The following is a 23,550-nucleotide window of genomic DNA, read 5'->3' as shown; positions in this document are numbered from 1 at the left end:
AACTGTCCACTTAGGAAGCAACACTGATTGACAATAAATTGCACATGCTGTTGTGCAAATGGAATAGACAACAGGTGGAAATTATAGGCAATTAGCAAGACACCCCCAATAAAGGAGTGGTTCTGCACGTGGGGACCACAGACCACTTCTCAGTTCCTATGCTTCCTGGCTGATGCTTTGGTCACTTTTGAATGCTGGCGGTGCTTTCACTCTAGTGGTAGCATGAGACGGAGTCTACAACCCACACAAGTGGCTCAGGTAGTGCAGCTCGTCCAGGATGGCACATCAATGCGAGCTGTGGCAAGAAGGTTTGCTGTGTCTGTCAGCGTAGTGTCCAGAGCATGGAGGCGCTACCAGGAGACAGGCCAGTACATCAGGAGACGTGGAGGAGGCCGTAGGAGGGCAACAACCCAGCAGCAGGACCGCTACGTCCGCCTTTGTGCAAGGAGGAGCAGGAGGAGCACTGCCAGAGCCCTGCAAAATGACCTCCAGCAGGCCACAAATGTGCATGTGTGTGCTCAAACGGTCAGAAACAGACTCCATGAGGGTGGTATGAGGGCCCAACGTCCACAGGTGGAGGTTGTGCTTACAGCCCAACACCGTGCAGGACGATTGGCATTTGCCAGAGAACACCAAGATTGGCAGATTCGCCACTGGCGAAAGCAGGTTCACACTGAGCACATGTGACAGACGTGACAGTCTGGAGACGCTGTGGAGAACGTTCTGCTGCCTGCAACATCCTCCAGCATGACCGGTTTGGCGGTGGGTCAGTCATGGTGTGGGGTGGCATTTCTTTGGGGGGCCGCACAGCCCTCCATGTGCTCGCCAGAGGTAGCCTGACTGCCATTAGGTACCGAGATGAGATCCTCAGACCCCTTGTGAGAACTAATGCTGGTGCGGTTGGCCCTGGGTTCCTCCTAATGCAAGACAATGCTAGACCTCATGTGGCTGGAGTGTGTCAGCAGTTCCTGCAAGAGGAAGGCATTGATGCTATGGACTGGCCCGCCCGTTCCCCAGACCTGAATCCAATTGAGCACATCTGTGACACCATGTCTCGAGGTCTGGGAGGAGATCCCTCAGGAGACCATCCGCCACCTCATCAGGAGCATGCCCAGGCGTTGTAGGGAGGTCATACAGGCACGTGGAGGCCACACACACTACTGAGCCTCATTTTGACTTGTTTTAAGGACATTACATCAAAGTTGGATCAAACTGTAGTGTGGTTTTCCACTTTAATTTTGAGTGTGACTCCAAATCCAGACCTCCATGGGCTGATAAATTTGATTTCCATTGATCATTTTTGTGTGCTTTTGTTGTCAGCACATTCAACTATGTAAAGAAAAAAGTATTTAATAAGAATATTTAATTAATTCAGATCTAGGATGTGTTATTTTAGTGTTCCCTTTATTTTTTGGAGTAGTGTACATTCTCCCATATTTAACAAAAATAACAATTTATCAGATTTCCTAAAACAACACATCCCCAGCCCTTGTCCAAGAGAAAAACACATTCAATGTTGTTTCATGGTGCAAAAGCAACCCATGGAACAGTTGAATTCAGTCCTGACCTATAGGAATGCTCTCCCAGAGTTAAAAACATTACTGTGCCAGAAGTGAGGTCCCTTTCGTAAAAACGAATCTCCCTGATATGTTGACTCCCTGCTCTCCTGTGTGTGTTTAGAGTGCATGCTGCCTTACTGTGTGTTTGCCTCCTAATCCACACATTCGCTCACACACAGGCTCTAAAAGGCTGTGTAGGTAGGTAGCTGGTGACATTTTAAGGATTCCTCTAGGGAAATGTCACTTCAGCCCTGCCCCTACGAGGTGGTTGGCAATCAGGGGAGCTACTGCTCCTTCTTATTTGTTCATGTGCTTCTTATTTGTTCATGTGGAACAGTGCAGCTGTATGGTAAGTATTATGGTAGCTGGACACATTCTGACATCAGTGTTATACACAATCTGTTATCCCTTTATAACTTGATGCTTCCATTTGCATGCAGATGGGGTGTAGTGTGTTCCCCCTGGGCTGTCTTAAAGCAGTCTTATACACCTCAACATCCAGTCCCACTGTGTGTGTGAGCATGAGAGAGGCATTGTTAGAGACAGAGAAACTAGCAGGCAGACAGGGGTTAGCTGCTGGAACGCATGCTTAGGTTACGAGTGGAGAGGAATTCATATTTTGGTGCAGATGAGCAGAGTGAGGACAATGCCATCCTTTCACACCACAGATAGGAGGGGGAGGTAGACAGAGAGAGGGAGAGCCAGTCAGCAGTCAATACTCATGCCCACTTGGCCCTCTGTAGTCCTTCTCACATGGCCAAGCACTAATTGCTTGATCACAATCATGAACACTTGCTTCTGAGGGCGTACAGAGAGAGGTACTATGCACCCAACCCCTGACCTAGTACTAGTGCCCACATACACTCACTACCATAACTGGATACGCTGATATTACTATTACAAACTTTAATCTTGGTTGACTGCTGATGTTCCTATGAGAATGTGTGAGGGCAAGGGGGTGAGACATGGTGTATTACCTCATCACCCACCCACACCACTAAGGGATAGTGAGGGGACACAGCAAGTCAAGTGCATGTCCTTTTTCTAAGGGGCAGTATGACTCACCATGCACGCTGAGTGAACTCAGCTATGATTCAGCTACCCTGAAAGCCTCTCTGTCTACCTGAATAAAGTGCCTGGATGCTGGAGGAAAACTGCCTGCATCAGCAACATGAGGCTCTCACAGTAAGAAACCAGGAGGGCACAGAAAGGGGAACACACCAAAGCAGCATTATTAGTTACAGTCCTGCATAGTACAAGAATATAGCATTACTATACTGCACTGTGTTCCTGTAAATGTGCTAAAGCATCCTGTTCCAGTTAATGCAGCTCTTTGAAATCCCTTTTGGTCTATAGATCTGCTCATACAGTATTTGATTTCTCTTTTGGAACTGACCTTGTCTGGATCATAGTGGCATTGAGGCAGGCCAGTCAATGCTGGCCCATATCTGGACTAAATGGACCAGCAGTAAATTAACTGAAATCCTACTTTTGTACAACTGGAGGGGTTTTGATCCAACAGTCAACAAAGCCAGCCACTGAATATCCACTAACCCGCAAGGCATTATGGGTCATCCACAACCTTAGTCACCGGTATTCTCGGCATTGCACTTGCCTCGGCCTTCCCATACTCTTGTATTTCCAATATAGATGCTTCCCAGGAGATTGGTCTCTGTGTAATTACTGGAAACGTCATGAGAGCTAGATGGGGAGGGAGAGAAAGTAAGTTGAAGGGCTTAGTGATATTATCATTGGTCCACAGCTGTGTCACCAGCCGTGTTTCCAGTGTGCAGAGCAGTCAGTCATGCAGCCACGGCTGTTTTCTTGCATTGTGCTGGCCTTGTGGCGTGTCAGGAGGTTGGCCCTCTCTCTCGCAAGTATTTTATTTTGAATAAAGGGAATTTTCATTTAAAGCTCTAAGCCCCTGGGTTTGAATAGTGTATTTTGGCAAATCAGTGATAATCAAAACTCTATTTTTGAACTTTTGTCACTAGTTACCACAGCCACAAAATCTAAAATGTCTATTGTAAAAATTCATTAAAACAAAAATGATAATTTTAGAAAAACAAGGTTAGGGTTAGGCATAAGGATATAGGTGTGGTTAGGTTTAAAATCGGATTAAGATATTGTAGAAATAGGTGGGTTTAGCCATAATTATCGCTGTGGTAACTAATGACAACCGATAGCCTCCTTCACACTAACTTTATTGGCAAAATGTCTGTCTTGATTATAATGATTCAAAGGGTTATCATATGAGCAATTATCAATCAATGACACTCAATTTGCTCTATTAATTAACCACCAGACGGCTAAGGACAGAAGTTCACTAACCTGGTGATCAGCTTTGCTCTATGGGTTAACTGACTTAGGCCTAAACTGTTGAAGTGCCAGCAGGAGTCTGGCTCAGGGATAGTTTTCTGATCTCTCCTATGATGCCATTCTGTCAAATTGTGGATAACAGAATGTTCTTACTGTCATCCATTACATTAAACTATTTATCAATCCAAGCAACTTCTCTTCTAAAATATATTACACTCTTGAATAACGCAACAATTCACCAGCATGTGCAGACAATTAAAGGGTTTATTGTCTTGTACATACACATTAAATTAGCAGACAATTTTAAATGTTTTTATTTAACCAGGAAAAGCCCATTGAGACCTGGTCAAGAAGGCAGCAACAATCAATATATTACAGAATCAAAACATACAACATGATTCAGCCTAAAAAAAAGCATTTACACTCCTCTGTTAGTCTCCCATCAATATTTTAAATTCAATCAGTGGCACTAATATATCTAGATGAAGCATGGATTGTAGACTATTCCATGCCTCTTGTGCACAAGAAGAGAAGGCAGTCTTGTCTAATACTGTACATTTCCTAGCAATCACCTAGCAGACCGGGTATGGTAACTGCTGGTGGTGAAGGAGACCAGACTAGAGAGGTAAAGAGGGAGTTTAACCAAAAGGGCTTTGTAGGTGAATCGAATCAAATCAAATTGTATTGGTCACATGCGCCGAATACAACAGGAAAATAAAAGTAACTAATAATTAAACCGCAGCATTAAAATAATAAGTAAGTCTATATACAAGGGGGTACCGGTACAGTCAATGTGCGGTGGCACCGGTTAATTTAGGTAATATATAGAGTTAGTGACTATGCATAGATTATAAACAGAGTAGCAGCAGCGTAAAAGAGGGGTCTGGGTAGCCCTTTGATTAGCTGTTCAGAAATCTTATGGCTGGGGGTAGAAGCTGTTTAGAAGCTTTTTGGACCTAGACTTAGCGCTCCGGTACCGCTTGCTGTGCAGTAGCAGAGAGAACAGTCCATGACTAGGGTGACTGGAGTCTGACAATTTTTAGGGCCTTCCTCTGACACTGCCTGGTATAGAGGTCCTGGATGGCAGGAAGCTTGGCCCCAGTGATGTTCTGGGCCATACGCACTACCCTCTGTAGTGGCTTGCGGTCGGAGGCTGAGCAGTTGCCATTACCAGTCAGGATGCGCTCGATGGTGCAGCTTTTGAGGATCTTTTCAGTCTCCTGAGGGGGAAGAGGCATTCTCGTGCCTTTTACACAACTGTCTTAGTGTGTTTGGACACATACAATGTAGCTTTTATGCGCATATAAAGTGAGGTACAATCTATCATTTGGTACAAGGTACAATGGTGGGTGAGTGACTTGACATTTGTAATAAAGTGCAAGGATGCATGATAAACAGAGTCCGTGGGAGGCTGCATGCATATACAACAAGTCACCATAATCAATTACAGAGAGAAAAGTGTCCTGAACAGCCAGCTTCTTTCTAGCCATAAGCGGGAAGCAAGCCTTATTACAAAAATAAAATCCCAATTTCAATTTAGGCTTCCTCACAAGATTATCCATATGAACTTTAAAGGACTTGTCATCCAACCATATATCTAGGTATTTGTAGGATGACACGTCAATGGATAAGCTGCTAGATATGACAATGCTAACCTTCTCTGGCTGAGTGCTAGCTCTGGTAAAGGTCATGAATTTAGTTTTTTGTACATTCAATACCAGTTTGAGACCACAAAGGGAGGCCTATAGTGACTGAAAAGCAGTCTGGAGCTCTTCAACAGCCTGAACCAGAGAAGGTGCACATTAATATATGACTATCATCTGCATATAGATGCAGCTTTACTGGTCGCATCCCATTTCCCAAATCATTAATACACATTGAGAACAACAGAGGAGCTAAAATGGAACCCTGGGGCACACCTCTATTAATCTTAAGAAAGCTAGACTTGTGATTGTCAGTATATACACATTGTGTTCTGTCAGAAAGATAGTTCCTAAACATTTTTACTGCCCCTTCACTGAGACCAATGTTAGCAACAATTTATGGTCAACTGAATCAATTGCCTTTGATAAATCAACTAACAGAGCAGCACAATGTTGCTTTTCATCAAGTGCATTTATGTAATTTTCCACTGCCATAGCTGCAGTTGTGGTGCTGTGTCCCAATCTAAAGCCAGTATGTTCTTTTCAGTTAAGATGTTTTCTAACTGTGAGTTCCCTATGGATTCATAGACTTTGGCCAGGATAGGGTTTGGACATGGGACGATAGTTATTAGCATCTGAGGGATCTCCAACCTTTAGCAGTGGGAGAACATAAGCTGATTTCCAAATCCTGGGTATGGAATTGGTCAAGAGACTCAAGTTGAAAATGTGAACCACAGGTTCAGTAAGAATACCAGCTGCTATCTGTAGGAGGTAGGGATCCAAGTTGTCTGGATCTGCAGACTTTTTAGTGTCTATTACCTTTAGTGCTTTATAGACCTCAGCACAATATACAGCTAACTCCTGCTAGCTAGCTAACAACATGCTTACGTTAGAATACCAATAATGAACGTTTACCACTCCCATACGAATAAAAGTACAGTAACGTTATCATGCAGTATCATTCATATTATAATATAGCTAGCTAGTCGACACCAGAGATGTTAGAGAAAGGAGATGCTAGGAATCACATTGGGCAATGAATGTTGAAACGTTTAACCGCCCACCCAGCACTGTCGACCAGTTGCGTTGTCACGCGGTTGCTAAGCTAATCATCACGCAATCCCTTCTCAAACTCCGGGAATATGAGTTGATAAACCTGTCTATTTTCCTTTAAAGAACATAATGTCACGATTCCAAAGTTATACGATATTACTGAGAAGTTAATTATCTCACAACTCTGAAAAGTTTTGTAATGTTGTACTTCTTAACAAAATGTATGCTGATGTTGGGTTTTTGAGCTAGCACCCAATTGACTTACATTCACTCGTTGAAGGAGCGCTCTCCTTGTCCAAGAATCACCCAGAACGCAACGCGTGATGACGTACGGGAAACATAAACATTGGACGTAAAAAAAATTTTTTTTAAACGAAAAGTATTTCTGGCTACATAGCTAGGTAACGTTAGCTAAACCAAATCATTTCTGCATCTTTCTCACATCAAATCAAGCTTTATTTTTACAGCACATTTCAGACATGGAATGCAACGCAATGTGCTTTACAGGAAAAAATATGAAAATAAAAGCTGAAATATTTACTACACAACAAACAAGGTTTTAAAAAAGAATGACAACTGAATGACTAAAAAGCCCCCTAAGGAAATGCAAAGCTACAAATATGTTTGAAGATCTCTTTTTTAAGAGAAAGTTTCGGCCCCCCTCAGGTTCTCTGGCAGGGGGCATAATAACTAAATGGCTGCCTCTCCATGCCTCTTGGTCCTAGGCTTTGGGAGTGTTAAAATATCAGTACTGGGCCTCCCGAGTGGCGCATTCTGTTTGTACACTTGTTTACATGAATATGCTTCTTAATTAAACCTATTTGAAACGAGCCATTACACTTCCTTATTATCATGGCATTTAATTATCATTCAGGTTATTACCTAATCAACATATGAAGAAAGGCCAAATTGGAGAGGATCTGTCGCATTTTCGTATTGACACAACATTAATGGGTCAAAATAAAAATGCACTATACAGTACCAGTCAAAAGTTTGGACACACCTACTCATTCCAAGGTTTTTCTTTATTTAGACTATTTTTTTTACATTGTAGAATAATAGTGAAGACATCACAACTATGAAATAACACATGGAATCATGTAGTAACCAAAAAAGTGTTAAACAAATCAAAATACGTTTTATATTTGAAATTCTTCAAAGTAGCCACCCTTTGCCTTGCTGACAGCTTTGCATACCCTTGGCATTCTCTCAACCAGCTTCATGAGGTCACCTGGAATGCATTTCAATTAACAGGTGTGCCTTGTGGAATTTCTTTCCTTCTTAATGCGTTTGAGCCAGTCAGTTGTGTTGTGACAATGTATGGGTAGAATACAGAAGATAGCCCTATTTGGTAAAAAAATAAATATAATAATATATATAATGGCAAGAACAGCTTAAATAAGCAAAGAGAAACGACAGTCCATCATTACTTTAAGACATGAAGGTCAGTCAATCCGGAAAATTGTAAGAACTTTGAAAGTTTCTCCAAGTGCAGTCGCAAAAACCATCAAGTGCCAGAGTTACCTCTGCTACAGAGGATAAGTTCATTGAGTGGCGCAGCGGTCTAAGGCACTGCATCTCCTTGCAAGTGGTGTCACTACAGTTCCTGGTTCGAATCCTGTCTGTCACATCTGGCCGTGATTGGGAGTCCCATAGGGCGGCTCACAATTGGCCCAGCGTGGCCCGGGTTTGGCCGGAGGTAGGCCGTCATTGTAAATAAGAACTTGTTCTTAACTGACTTGCCTAGTTAAATAAAATAAATAAATACAAATTAGAGTTACTAGCCTTAGAAATCGGCAATTAACTGCACCTCAGATTGCACCTCACAGAGTTCAAGTAAATGACACATCTCAACATCAACTGTTCAGAAGAGACTGCGTGAATCCGGCCTTCATGGTCGAATTTCTGCAAAGAAACCACTACTAAAGGACACCAAAATCAAATGTATTTATATAGCCCTTCTTACATCAGTTGATATTTCAAAGTGCTGTACAGAAACCCAGCCTAATAAAACCCCAAACAGCAAGCAATGCAGGTGTAGAAGCACGGTGGCTAGGAAAAACTCCCTAGAAAGGCAAAACCTAGGAAGAAACCTAGAGAGGAACCCAATTGAGACTGTTTGGGATGAGTTGGAAAAACAGAGTGAAGGAAAAGCAGCCAACAAGTGCTCAGCATATGTGGTAACTCCTTCAAGACTGTTGGAAAAGTATTCCATGTGACTACCTCATGAAGCTGGTTGAGAGACTGCAAAGCTATCATCAAGGGAAAGAGTGGCTACTTTGAAGAATCTCAAATATAAATATATTTTGATTTGTTTGACACTTTTTTGTTACTACATGATTCCATATGTGTTATTTCATAATGTTGATGTCTTAACTATTATTCTACAATGTAGAAAATAGTAAAAAATAAAGAAAAACCCTTGAATGAGTAGGTGTGTCCAAACTTTTGACTGGTGCTGTACATACAAAAGTGCCTCTGGAAGCAACGTCAGCACAATAACTGTTTGTCGGGAGCTTCATGAAATGAGTTTCCTTTGCCAAGCAGCCATACACAAGCCTAAGACCACCATGCGTAATGCCAAGCGTTGGCTTGGGTGGTGTAAAGCTCACCACCATTGAACTCTTGAGCAGTGGAAAAGCATTCTCTGGAGTGATTATTCAGGCTTCACCATCTGGCAGTCCAACGGACTAATCAGGTTTTCGCGAATGCCAGGAGAATGCTACCTGCCCGAATGCATAGTGCCAACTGTCAAGTTTGGTGGATAAGGAAGAATGGTCTGGGGCTGTTTTTCATGATCCAGGCTAGGCCCCGGTGGGAGTGGGGCTGACGGACAGCCGGCTGACACCAGACCAGAGGTTGATGGAGGCAGAGAGATGGGACGAGGCCAACTCTGAGAAACAGAGAGCTGTGAGGAGGAGGAGAGAGTGCGGTTTTACTGCCAATATTGGTTTCTGGTGGTAAACAGACAGCTACGAAAAATATAGATGAACGCTCTTGGTAAATTAGTATAGAATCATGAGGTATTTTAACTCAGGCGAGCAGAACCTCAAGATTTGCTTAATATTAGCGATCACGCACCAACTGTTGTTAACAAACACCCCCTCCCCTGAGCTTCCCTGACGCTGCGGTTTTGTCCTGCCTGCCGAATATATAGTAAAAACGGAGTTATATTTAAGCAACGACTGAGAAACAGGATGTTACAGTTTTTCAGATCACGTTGATTGGATAGTCTCGAACAGAGCTCATCCAGTTAATTCTCCAGTGATTGCACATTCGCCAATTGAACGGATGGTAGAGGCTATTTATCCACTTTAATACATGCATTAACAGAAATGAATGTAACCAAATGGAAGGTATTCACGGTAAATAGCCTGTTATTCAAAAGGTAGGCTACCACATGGGCATTCATAAAATTGCATTGTGGGCTGACAGTATAGCCTAGGCTATTCATTCTACTTTGCAGGGATAGGAGGATGGCATTTTTTTTGCTGTCTTGCCTAGGGTGGCATATCGACCAGGACAGGGCCTGATCAGTGTTGATTAGTCTATAAATTAAGAAAAGATTCTGTATCAAGTTATACCATGCCAGGTTGGAGAGGATTGGGGCATTGTCCATTTGACACAACATTAGCCTCAGAGCCATAACAACCTTGTCGACTGCTGTTGAATAATTAATGAATAGTCCAAACTTTTTTTAAATACCTATTTATTTATTTACTAGCAAGCAATGAAAATGTACATTTGTATAAATGAAAGTTCACCTCTTGAAACTAGGGGGCACAATTTTTATTTTTGGAAAAATAACGTTCCCAAAGTAAACCGCCTATTTCTCAGGACCAGATGCTAGAATATGCATATAATTGACAGCTTAGGATAGAAAACACAGTTTCCAAAACTGTCAAAATATTGTCTGTGAGTATAACATAACTGATATTGCAGGCGAAAGCCTAAGAAAAATCCAATCAGGAAGTGACTCATGTTTTGAAACCGTTGTGTTCCTTTGCACCCCTATTGGCCAATGAAAGGGATATCAACCAGATTCCTTTTTCTACGTATTCCCTAAGGTGTCTACAGCATTTTGATGTCGTTTCATGCCTTTATGTTGAAGAATGAGCGTAAACGACTATATTGCGTAAGTGGCCAGCTCTCAGAGTGATTCTTGCGTAAAAGACAGAGGTAGTCATTTTTCCTCTCGCTCCTACTGAAAAGCCAATTGTCCTGGTTGATATATTATCAAATTGATATTTGAAAAACACCTTGAGGATTGATTAGAAAAAACGTTTGCCATGTTTCTGTTGATATTATGGATATAATTTGGATTTGTCGTGACCGCTATTTCCGGTGGATTTCTCAACATAAGGTGACCAACAAATGGAGGTATTTTGGGTATAAAAATAATCTTTATGGAACAAAAGGAACATTTGCTGTCTAACTGGGAGTCTCGTGAGTGAAAACAACCGAAGCTCATCAAAGGTAAACAAATAATTTGATTGCTTTTCTGATTTTCGTGACCAAGCTTCCTACTGCTAGCTGGACATAATGCTATGCTAGGCTATTGATAAACTTACACAAACGCTTGTCTTGCTTAGGCTGTAAAGCATAATTTCAAAATCTGAGATGACAGGGTGATTAACAAAAGGCTAAGCTGTGTTTCACTATATTTCACTTGTGATTTCATGAATATGAATATTTTCTAGTAATATTTTTTGACCGTTGCGCTATGCTAATTAGTGTAGTTGATGACAATTCTCCCGGATCCGGGATGGGTAGTTCACTCATTCATTTTTTGCTGAAGTGCCATAGCCTATAGTGCTCTACACCCCTGTATATCTAGCAGATTAGCTGCTCCTGCATCAAAGAACACTTAAAAAAAATATTTTACCTTTATTTAACAAGGCAAGTCAGTTAAGAACAAATTCTTATTTTCAATGATGGCCTAGGAACAGTGGTAACTGCCTTGTTCAGGGGCAGAACGGCAGATTTGTACCTTGTCAGCTCGGAGATTCGATCTTGCAACCTTTCGGTCCAATGCTCTAACCACTAGGCTACGCAGCCGCCACTTTGAAGAAGAGATGTAGAACGTTTAACCTCAACAGACAGTTTAAGTTAGCTTAAAAATGTCTTATAATCATTTAGTAAACACTCCCACTAATAGGTCAATTTAATCTACATGAAAAGAAAGTTAATTAAATAAAAATCCTAAAATGAATGTAGGCCTATTTTAAACGTTTTTGAGAGTTATTTTATTTTCAGAACTGTCAGTGACACAGTTATTCAATTACTGTCACAGGCCTACCTGCAGTGTCTTGTTCTCTCAGCTGTGGGCTTGGAAAGCACTCAGGCCCTGGAGTTAGTGGCCTACATAGAACTCTAATACAGGCTCATATACAATAACACATACATAACATACTTGGCCACTGATGTACTTACACAGCCATTAAAACTGTCTCTGCTTAAATCAAATTAGCATAATACAAAAATGACTGTCAAAATCTGAATATAAAAATATGTTTTTTGCATGGGCTGCATGTCAATCCACCACATGCGCTGATGTCAGCCTTCCGCATCTGCGGTGGAAGGTGGCAGAGCTACATTGATGTTTGTCAGACCAGGAGACATCCTGAAAATTGGTCTTCTCATGAAAACGTTGGTAGCTTCCCAACGGTTTAGCTTACAAACTAATATGACCCCCTCTATGGAAACATCACCAACATGATGGTGTTTTGCTCTTCGACCCCCATAAGCATCATGAGACTGAAGTCGGTACAGCCGATCTGCCAACTTCTGTCTGCAGCATCCAAACAGTTTGGGGTACACACTAATATGAGCCACCATCGATAGTCGGCTACATGTCATTTTCTTTGTTCTCGGACAACCACAAGACTCATCTGAAGGTAGCCCGGTACCAGTAAAGAAAAATATGAGAGTATATATGGAAGTAGTTTAGTGCCCTTACACCTTAGGGGTGCACATTCACTTACTACATTCAGGTTTTACACACACATACCGACACATACATTTTGCTGGCCAGCATGCACTCAAGGACAATAATGGCAGACGCTGGGAACTCTGCCTGCGTTCTAAAAGGATGCCTTTTTGATTCTTTCTCCCTCTCTCTCTCTCTCTCTCTCTCTCTCTCTCTCTCTCTCTCTCTCTCTCTCTCTCTCTCTCTCTCTCTCTCGTTGTTTCCGCAAAATTGTTTGTGTCTACTCCTCACCCTCAGGCTTAAATACTCGGCCTCTGGTTTATTTCATAAACGCACAACTACCCCCCACAGCCCCCATCCCCCAACTTCTTCCCTTGGAGACGATAAGGCAACAAAGAAAGTATGATTTGTTGGTGGCAGGAGAGAGGAGAAGGGAAGAGACTGCCAGTGATGCCAACGCTGTAATCTATGGCGGTCATCTCACACTGAGATGGTCTGATGGGCCCTGATGGTCTGGGAGTAGACACAGGAAGAGGAGCAGGCACTGGGGGGGGGGGGGGGGGGGGGGGGGGGGCTGCTGTATGACCACTTATGGTACAGTTCATGCATTCAGAAAACAAGGAGAAACACAACAACAGATAGTATGCCTGGAGTGTCTTTACTGTACACTCTGCTACACCCGACTAATGAATTTTACACACAGGGAAAGATAGAGGGAGGGTGAGAAAGAGAGGAAAAGTAGGTCATCATGGCTTGCAGTGTGTCAGGCTCATGGGCTTTGCTGGGAGAGCATGTCTCTGTTTCTGTTTGCAGTGTCACACACACACACACACTTCTTGGGATAGTATTCTACATGAGATCAGTGTGCAGACTGACTGGGCCCGAAGTGTTTTATTATTTTATGGTGATTTATTAGTTCAGCTGACTCTGATACAGAACAGACCTCTGTCTCTTCTGCTCTCCATCATGTGACAGGACACAGACCAAAGGGCTGACTTCACAGATTGGTGTTGGTTATATGTCAATATTGTAGTGTCTAGCTACATTGACAGTTGAAACTGTGTACTTGTGCATGTGCTTAACATTCATGTGTGTTTTTGTTTGGGTGAGTAGTCTTGTTTTGATGCACCTCCCCCAGCTGAGCCTTGCCTGGAGTCTCAGGTGTAGACTGGCAGAATCACGAGTCACTGTCTATTGCCAGTCACTCGTATAACATTGGCTGACAACAGACAGCAGTCTAGTCTGATGATAAAATAGTAAAGCACTGTTCCATAGTAAGCTATGGACTGAGATTAGAGTGGTCTGGCTCCTCAATGGGGATCAGAACAACTAACCAGTTCAAGCATCCCTCCTTTATTTGATTTTGAACTCCAACCCTGTTTCTGAAATTATTAGTTTCTCCTAAAGTCAGATACACATTCCTATTTCTGCACAAGGAATAAAAAAAATTCTGTTTGAATTGTAAAGAGTCCAGTTACATACAGTAATACTAGGTCTGTCACTGTGTCCTCTGCATGGCAATGTGATGTGTTAAGATGGAGGCAGTGCAGTGTTGTCATCACGGCTGGTTTCAACCCCTCCCCCAGACACTTGTTTTTTATTTTGTCACACAGCTCTAAGCAGAAGGGCTGGCATGTCGTTTTTTTCGGGAAACCTATCTTGAAATTCTAGGTAGGCCGTCCCCTTTAAGCAACGTTACTAATACAATTCACCTTATTAAAATACAGAGCTGTTTATTGTTGTGACTGATCACTTTTATAAAGGTTGCAGCATCAACCAAGAACCAATTATAATTGTACACTTCATTTCTAAGTAACAGCGTCGCCATTCTTTCCATAGTCCCAAACTAAATGTTCTTGGTTTTAGTTGACATTTTTAGTCCCTGTTCTCACCATCCTCAGCTGGTCTAGTCTGTTGGTGTAGCATACAGTAGGGAATAGTGTTCTTACAAGTACCCACATTAAATCAAACTTTATTTGTCACATGCGCCGAGTACAACAAGTACTTTACCGTGAAATGCTTACTTAAAAGCCCTTAACCAACAATGCAGTTCAAGAAGAAGAAAATATTTACCAAGTAGAATAAAATAAAAAGTAACACAATTAGAATAACAATATCGAGGCTATATACAGGGGGTACCGGTACCGAGTCAGTGTGCAGGGGTAAAGGCTAGTTGAGGTAATCTGCACATGTAGGTGGGGGCAAAGTGAGTATGCATAGGTAACAAACAAACAGCGAGTAGCAGCAGTTTACAAAAGGGATCAATGTCAATTGTCCAGTGGCGATTTTATGAATTGTTCAGCAGTCTTATGGCTTGAGGGTAGAAGCCTTTTGGTGTACATGATCACTCCAACAATGCTGCTTTCCTCAGGGTATTGGTTCAACAGCACACTTTCGTCACCGTAAACACAAACATTTGGTTATTCCTTTCTATTTAGATTAACACATTTTTTCTTAACCTGTCCAGCATAAATTAGGCTCAATTGGAGAAAAATGGCTGGCTGAGAAGGCCAATTAAATGTACCTTGATTGTACCCACAACTGTTTGTCTTTTGAGAAAAGGGGATTGCATAAGAAGATATGGTTTCTGTGTCCAGTGTTTTTAGTCCAGAGTTACGTGAGAGGCTAAAATAGTAATCCTCCCTGAAATTCCAAATATGCTCCTCCCTGCCAAGAACCCCCTGTGGCCTAGATTCAACTCGAAGAAGATTCCATTACTCATCTGATTGTATGGTTTGGGTTGGGACGCGTCCAGTCATTTCTAGAGACCCCCAGCAGGAAGCAGATTAACTCAATGTCCCTCCTGTTCTTCTTTTTTATGTCATTTATTAGAGAGCTGCTCATTATGGTAGATAATCTATTCACTCTCTCCCATTTCCACAAGGATTTTATCTTTCTGGGCCAGAAATCAAACCCTGAAAATGCCTGAAACGTAAAATCCCCTATGGTGTAAGGTGTTACATCACTCAGTTGGATTGTTGTTGAGGCTGGGACACAGTCATCACAGTCATCCCTTTATTGAACATAAAAACAAGCAAAATCAGATTAGCACGTCTGTGGTCAATCACAATGTACCAAACTACTGCAAAGCTTTGTGGCTAAAGGAACAATCAATTACTCTTTTAAAACTCAGCTAGACAGTCATTAACTGTCAAATGTCCTTTCACATGCCAATAACTGCTACATTCCAAACTGTTGAAAATATTACCTGAAGAGTGAACTTTGACATACACAAATCACTCTCCCACCCCCACTCCCATTTCCTGTTTCCCAATTACATATGTCTATGGTGTGTCGCCGGGGGTTGGACGAGCCTCACCCCTCACCTTATCTCCTCCATGGCCTACCTTGTGCTTTCCTCCGTCCCTATGTAGGACAGGAAAGAAGGCAATAAAGAGTCGATTACCTCAATCTCTGTTGGAGGTGGAGTATCAGAAACCACAGATATGGTGTGTGGACTCAATTATCAAAGGAGGGAAATATATCCTGCAAATACTCCCTGTTCGAAGGCAAACCAGGGAACACTAATTCATTTCACAACACTTTCTCTAGTTGTTCATGACTGAACAAAGCAGATGGTGTTTACGTAACATTCCTCCAGATACATGAACATTCTCCAGCTTGAGATGATTACAGAATTCCTTCAAAGTATAGGGGTGTTCTGTGGGGCTGTCTGATTCTTGCTGCAGATGTAGAGCATTGGTTTTCTCCCTTTCTCTCTCTCTCTCTTTCTCTCTTTTTTTCTCTCTCTTTTTCCATAATTCATCTCCATAATTCATCCACTAGCTCTCACACATCACTCCAGTTCCATTTCCACATGCTTCCTGTGTGACCTTGTGGCCCCACATGTGTGTGTGTTTTAGTGAATCTTTGAGCTTGTTGTGTTGTACAAGGTTTGTTTTTGATTTAGCTAAAACACAGCTGTCACAGAAATGTATATTAAATTATGTTAACTAATATTTAACCAAAAAAGCTCAATGGTGTCATTGATTGGGTTAACAAGTACAGTGAGGAATGTCTTAGACCATGTGTCTTTGAATGATCTTTTTGTAACAAGGTTGTTATGTTCTCTGTATATTTACAACTCTCAACTCACTAACCTCTTCTCCTTCTCTGGAGGCAAACAAGCCCAAAGGGGTTATGGGAGGTGTTGTCTGGGGCAGCAAGGAGAGACAGTTGAAAGGCTGTACTAAGGCTGTACAAAATAAAGAAAAAAGAAAACAAACTGTAAGGCTGTGTGTGTCTGTAACCAGGTTGATATTTCTATTAACTCACTGGATGGGGGTTTTCCAAAGAGGGCTTGTCTACCTAGTGAAAAATGACTTTGAGAAAGAAAGAGACCCGGGAAAAGACTAAGGACGAATGATAGAATGAGATGAAGAGGGACTGATAGACTGGCAAATGGAGAAGGAGAGTGGGAGAACGAAAACAGGAAAGAGACGACAGTAGAGAGAGCGGGAAGACTGTGGTAGACTAATGATAATGATTTAGCATGTATTCCTTTGGAGGCAGGTGAGATGTGTAGACTTAGCACTGATTCTACCATCACTTTAATTAGTATGGGGAATAAAGCTATCTTTTTTAGGAAGAAAAAACATCTCCCTAATCTCCTGAATAAACCATCATCTGGAAAATCAGCCATTCACCACTTTCAGCACTGAGCACAGCCCCACCGGTGGCCAGTTATAACCTGTAACCAATGTTCCCTCTAATGTTTTCTGGCACAGAGCAAATTTCAGGTCTGCTGAACGCAAATTTGAACATTGTGAAAATTCTGTGTAACTTCCAGCATGCGTTTTCTGTCAACAGTTACAGTTTTAACAGTGGCCAAGTAGGCTACTGTGGCTATTTGATCATAATGTAGGCCTGCCAGGGTGGCCTACCATCAAAACAATGGAGAACATGCATCCCATAACATTTTAACATGGAAATAGCTGTTCTATCATTCAGCCTACAGAAGCAACTAATGTGTGGTGTTCAATGTAGACATACATTCCATGAGACTTTTGAAAAAAACATGCAGGGCTTGACATAACTGTTTATCCACAGTTGTGGGGGGTGGCTGCATTGCCGTCTGGGGCTGGCGAGCACCTGTGTTAGGCTGTTGGTAGGACCAAGGGCGTGTGTAGGGCAGGGCCGAGTGAGAGCGGCGAGGTTCACGCGTGTTAGGCCTCCCTCTTCCACGACTCTTTGATGCCTGGTTTCTGGGCTTTGGGTTCCACAGCGGTGTAGCCTGACTCAGCTGTTTTCTACGTTTGATGAGCCCGCTCAGCCAGGTGGGCGAAGAGCAGTCCAGGGACCACTGGGAGCTTTCTCAGCGTCCGTCTGGAGTCATCAGACATTGGGGTTTGGCGAGCCAGACCTTTCGACGAGTCACAACAAGGGTGGACATCAGTCTGCCTAGCTCTCTGGTAATGAGTCAGTCAGGTTGCAGAGGTCCAGGTCTGAGTGGTCCGTCTGGAGCATCCTGTTCTGTGCTAGCATGAGCACTGAGAGAGAGTTCCCTATGCCGGCTGCTGTGTCGTAGGCCCATGACAGTAGCACATCTGAGGTCTGGGGCAGCGGGCATCATCCTTCAGGGCTTCATCTGGGGAGAGCATCGGCTCTGCTATGAATTCATCTACCTTAGGCATATTGTTCAGCCCGTATTGTTTTGCTTCGCGCATGGCAGATATCGTCCCATTGTCCTTGCCATGGTGGGCTAGAGCCTGCGGGTCGGCCCAGCATCTCTGAAGCTCTGTAAGAAAAGCTGGTACACTGAACAGTGTAGCTGCCGGGGCCTTCTTAAAGAACGGGTTAGGTGCAGGGGCCTTCTTAAAGAACGGGTTAGGTGCAGGGGCCTTCTTAAAGAACGGGTTAGCTGCAGGGGCCTTCTTAAAGAACGGGTTAGGTGCAGGGGCCTTCTTAAAGAACGGGTTAGGTGCAGGGGCCTTCTTAAAGAACAGGTTAGCTGCAGGGGCCTTCTTAAAGAACGGGTTAGGTGCAGGGGCCTTAAAGTACGGGTAAGCTGCAGGGGCCACCTTAAAAAACGGGCTAGCTGCCGGGGCCACCTTAAAGAACGGGTTAGCTGCAGGGGCCTTCTTAAAGAATGGGTTAGCTGCTGGGGCCTTCTTAAAGAACGGGTTAGCTGCTGGGGCCTTCTTAAAGAACGGGTTAGCTGCTGGGGCCTTCTTAAAGAACGGGTTAGCTGCAGGGGCTGTGGCTTGAGGGTCATCAAGCTCTAGCCTAGCAAAGGCCGCACGTAGGAAAGCACGTAGTGAGGCAGAGCTTTCTTCTGACTCTGTGTGATCAGAGCCTCGGAATTACTCCTCTGACCCATCTTCAGTGTTCAGACTGAATGGGTCCACAACACTGGTTGGCACCTCCTTCATGTTGGGTGTGTCATCATCCTGGTCACTAAAGTGCCGGTTGGCTGCCTGAGTGGGTAGCCAGTTGGCTGCCTGAGTGAGTAGCAGGTCATCATCACGGCTATCTGAGTCCTCTGTTGCGTCCCCCATGTATGAAGGAAGTGCTAGAGAGCCCCGACTCAGGGCTTGAAGGAACACAAAAGCGTTTTTAGCTGCTCTATCTCAGAGGATAAGGAATCGACCTTCACGAGTGAAGCTCTTATGTTTTTACCAGGGTGGCGCCATCAGCTTTGTGGGTTTTCCCTCTTTCAGTGGACCTGGGTGGGTCCTGGCAACAACGTCTGACACTGGTAAATTATATTTGAAAACCAGGCCCTCAACTCTGGCTAGCCACGCTTCCCTCACCTTCACAGGCAGGATGGCGCAGTTAATGCAGGGGTCAGAAAGGGCCTCACGCAGGTGGCCAACACCTAGGCAGTGGGGGCACAGGTCATGACCATGACTTGTAGTTCAGCTTCACAAGAGGAGAAGCCATGCATGCCCAGCATCATGGTGATGCGCTGTTGTCTCAGCTCAGAATGTGAAGAAAATGTATAAAACAAATAAATATAAAATATTTCTTATGCTAATTACGGATTCATCAAATGAACTAATATAATAGTAACCGGAGACTGTATAGAACAGCTACCACAATACACAGTAAAGGTAGAGAGCTACAACAGTCTGGTGGGAGCTGTACAGCACCCACAAAATGATTTTGGGTGAGCCTAGCTATGACCACAGGGCTGGAGCAGGAGAGATATCATACGTTCTGCCTACAACAAAATCTCTTCCGTAGTTTTTTTTGTTTCAGTATGTTGCATTGAAAGTGGCTAATATTGAGTTGATTCGATCACAATTGCCACAGTAAAGGGAAACGTTAATAGTGTTAACTAACAGGGAAAACTCTAGAAAGTTGATAGTGTTAACTAACAGGGAAAACTCTAGAAAGTTGATAGTGTTAACTAACAGGGAAAACTCTAGAAAGTTGAGTGAAGTTCAATCTCTTGCTTCTTTCCATGGGCTGATATTTCTTCTGCGCTCTGTGTGGCAATCCTGGGGAGCTGCGCAGCAGTCTCTGGGCTACTGCACACCCAAGCATGCACACAGTTTAGAGGGAACACAGTTTAGGGGGAACACTGTTTAGCGGGAACATTGCCTGCAACATTTATACAACCTCCAGCTAAATATATACTGTACATGGATGGTAACTGTCTTCAATCGATACCTGACAGTCTCACATTTCATCTATTTTGATATAATTCAATCTCTCTTCATCTGATTTATGTTCTTAATGTGATTCATTCCTTGGGAGATTACTGAGAGCCTATCCCTTGTTTCACTGTGTTTGTGTTTGTACTGTACATGTGCTTTCTCTGCATTGTTGGGCCCGTAAGTAGTCTACACCTCTTGTTTATGAAGCATGTGACGAATAACATTTGATTGAATTGATTTGCTGCTGTATATACAGTACATATGGAGTACAGGAGTCCCTGTTTCTTTGTCCTTGCTCAGCTCGCCTATTTTTGTCCTCTGTGATGTTGTTTCTCTCTTTCTCTTGGTCGACAAGTGGGCACACGCCTTTGTCTGAGAGAGCTGCCAAGAATATCATCAAAGCTGGCCAATCCCATGCAAGAGAGAGAGAGCCCACACAACACAGGCCTCTCTCGCCCCACCCTAGAGTTCTGTCTGACTCCAATGTGCTAAATATGCACCCCCAACTGCACAGTACAGGACCGGAGAGTGTCTCTCTCTCAACCCAAAACGCATCTGGAACCACAGACTCAGATGAACGTCATCCCTCTGACTTTAGTTAGGGCCTCACCTTATTGCTGCAGTCCGGAGGTCTTCACAGCAGTATGTGTGTGTTTGTGCGTGTGCGTGCTGTGATGTTTATTTGTGTGCCTTTTATGACTTTTTGCACTGCAGCAATGAGCTGGACTAAGCGTTCCAGGCAGATGAGGCAATATTTGGTGAGGCAGGGAGAGATGGGCCCTCCATTACACAGGTACTCAGAGGGACCTCTGCTCTGCTTGAAGCTAAGACACACACAGTCAGCTAGGGCTAGCCATGTCTCACCCTAATGTAATATAATCACTGTGCTGTTGACACACACACACACACACACACACACACACACAGAGAACTCAGGACCAGAGGGGATTTTGTCATGGATATGAGTAAGCATGATGTCATAGGAAGAGTTGAAATGAAATGAAGAAGACGGTAGGTTGAACAGAGAATGAACAGTTTATGCCTGTTGTTCCTTTTTGTAGATTTGTGAATGTCGATTGTCATGTTTCGTAGGCTGTGGGTGGTAACCAGGGTTCTGTTATGTCTCTGTAGGTGCGGGAGATCCTGGGCCGCTGCTCCTGCCCTGGCCAGTTCCCCATGACCAAGGTGTCTGAAGGGAAATACAAAGTGGGAGACTCCAGTGCTCTGATCTTCATACGGGTATGAACCGACCATCAACATCAACCCCAGCCACTAAACCAGACCATAAGAATAGTCAACAATCAGCCTTGAGTGTGTGTGTCTGCGTGCATGCATGTGTGAGTATGTCTTAAACCTGTGGATGCATTAGTAACCAGGTTAACCAAACAGGTTAACCATTGCACCTTTACACAGTCCAGGAGTCCATAGATAGGTTCTTTTTTCTTTTTCACAGCTCATGGACGTGACTTTGGATTACTCTAATATCACTTAGATTGCATTGCAGTTTAATAGTAGGCTACAGTTAATATTTTGGATAAATGCAAATATTATGCCCAGGAGAAATTAGATTGTCAAATGTTCATATGCTGCTGTTGTGATGACTGCTTACACAGTATTACAATGGAGGCATACAGTGTGTATATTTAGCTAAATTTGCTGCTGCAAGGAAAACCAGAACAGGGTCAAACAAACCAACTATTCTGTAGATATAATAAATGTCCCCTGAACTACAGTATGTACAGTGATCTCACTCTCCCTAGTCCAGGCTGCATATTGTTTATAATTTGAACTGATCTGACCTATTCCAAGTCCACTGCTCTGCCTCTTGGTACCTCCCTACTGGCTGGCCCAGACCTCCCAACTCCCATACACGCTGGCCCAGCGTGACACAAATAGAGTTTTGGGTCATTTCCTGTATGGGCCCTTATCTGTCCTGCTCTGCTGCTTGCTTCTGCTAGGCTGTGTGCCTCAGTCTGGGCTCTGCCTGGTGTCGCCACTGAAACTTTATCTTGCCCTCCGGGCCTCTGCCTGCAGGAAGGCTCCGTGCCAGATAGATCGATTCTGTTTCTTACTTCCCATGTACCTCCGCCCAATTAATGGACTCAACGGATGCCAGTCCAAATCGTATCCATTTCCAGGATGTCTGCCTCAATATTTCCACTCTTCTTTTGAGCAGCTCAAACTTTCCCCGAGTTTAAAATGGCTAGTCATGTAGGTCCGTTAAAAGCACAGTGTGTATGTTCGGATCTGTGGTATGCTTTTACACCTCAGTGAGATGTTTCTGTTAAAAGTTTATTAAAGATTGGATGACTGACTGTGTTTGATTGTATGGTATGTAGTGGAGTGCCAGTTTTAGTAGGGTCTTACTTGTGTAGTATGTTATAGTGTAGTGGCTGTTTTGGAAGCAGATAACGTAGAATTGTTAACTTTAGTGCCGTGGCTTTGTTGGAAGCAAATAAAGTGTTAAAACTAAAGTGTAGTGGCTTTTGAAGCAGGTAAAGTGTTAAAACTAAAGTGTAGTGGCTTTTGAAGCAGGTAAAGTGTTAAACTCAAGTGTAGTGGCTTTTGAAGCAGGTAAAGTGTTAAACTCAAGTGTAGTGGCTTTTGAAGCAGGTAAAGTGTTAAAACTAAAGTGTAGTGGCTTTTGAAGCAGGTAAAGTGTTAAAACTAAAGTGTAGTGGCTTTTGAAGCAGGTAAAGTGTTAAACTCAAGTGTAGTGGCTTTTGAAGCAGGTAAAGTGTTAAACTCAAGTGTAGTGGCTTTTGAAGCAGGTAAAGTGTTAAACTCAAGTGTAGTGGCTTTTGAAGCAGGTAAAGTGTTAAAACTAAAGTGTAGTGGCTTTTGAAGCAGGTAAAGTGTTAAACTCAAGTGTAGTGGCTTTTGAAGCAGGTAAAGTGTTAAAACTAAAGTGTAGTGGCTTTTGAAGCAGGTAAAGTGTTAAACTCAAGTGTAGTGGCTTTTGAAGCAGGTAAAGTGTTAAAACTAAAGTGTAGTGGCTTTTGAAGCAGGTAAAGTGTTAAACTCAAGTGTAGTGGCTTTTGAAGCAGGTAAAGTGTTAAAACTAAAGTGTAGTGGCTTTTGAAGCAGGTAAAGTGTTAAAACTAAAGTGTAGTGGCTTTTGAAGCAGGTAAAGTGTTTAAACTCAAGTGTAGTGGCTTTTGAAGCAGGTAAAGTGTTAAACTCAAGTGTAGTGGCTTTTGAAGCAGGTAAAGTGTTTAAACTCAAGTGTAGTGGCTTTTGAAGCAGGTAAAGTGTTAAACTCAAGTGTAGTGGCTTTTGAAACAGGTAAAGTGTTAAACTCAAGTGTAGTAGTTGCAGTGTGTTCGAAGCGTGTCACACATCTTAGTGTAAAGCCTGTCTGGAGATTGTATGTAGGAGCCATTTCTCTGGCAGATTACCCCCCCCCCCCCCCTCCCCCCCCGCACTGTCTCCGCATTCTCCTCCAC

At 43.2% G+C, this 23,550-nt stretch overlaps 1 protein-coding gene across 1 annotated transcript in view; it reads left to right on the top strand.

Moving 5' to 3' along the window:
- LOC139390105 (GAS2-like protein 1) overlaps positions 1-23,550 on the top strand; it is a 37,144-nt gene that overhangs the window by 2,468 nt on the left and 11,126 nt on the right. The window contains exon 3 of the mRNA XM_071137257.1: positions 21,236-21,343. Coding sequence (XP_070993358.1) covers positions 21,236-21,343 — 108 coding nt within the window. The remainder of the gene's footprint in view (positions 1-21,235; positions 21,344-23,550) is intronic.

Source organism: Oncorhynchus clarkii, chromosome 30, assembly GCF_045791955.1.
Source record: "Oncorhynchus clarkii lewisi isolate Uvic-CL-2024 chromosome 30, UVic_Ocla_1.0, whole genome shotgun sequence".
Lineage (NCBI taxonomy): Eukaryota > Metazoa > Chordata > Actinopteri > Salmoniformes > Salmonidae > Oncorhynchus > Oncorhynchus clarkii.
Note: the sequence above shows the minus strand (reverse complement) of the source record. Positions and strands in the feature narration are given on the sequence as shown.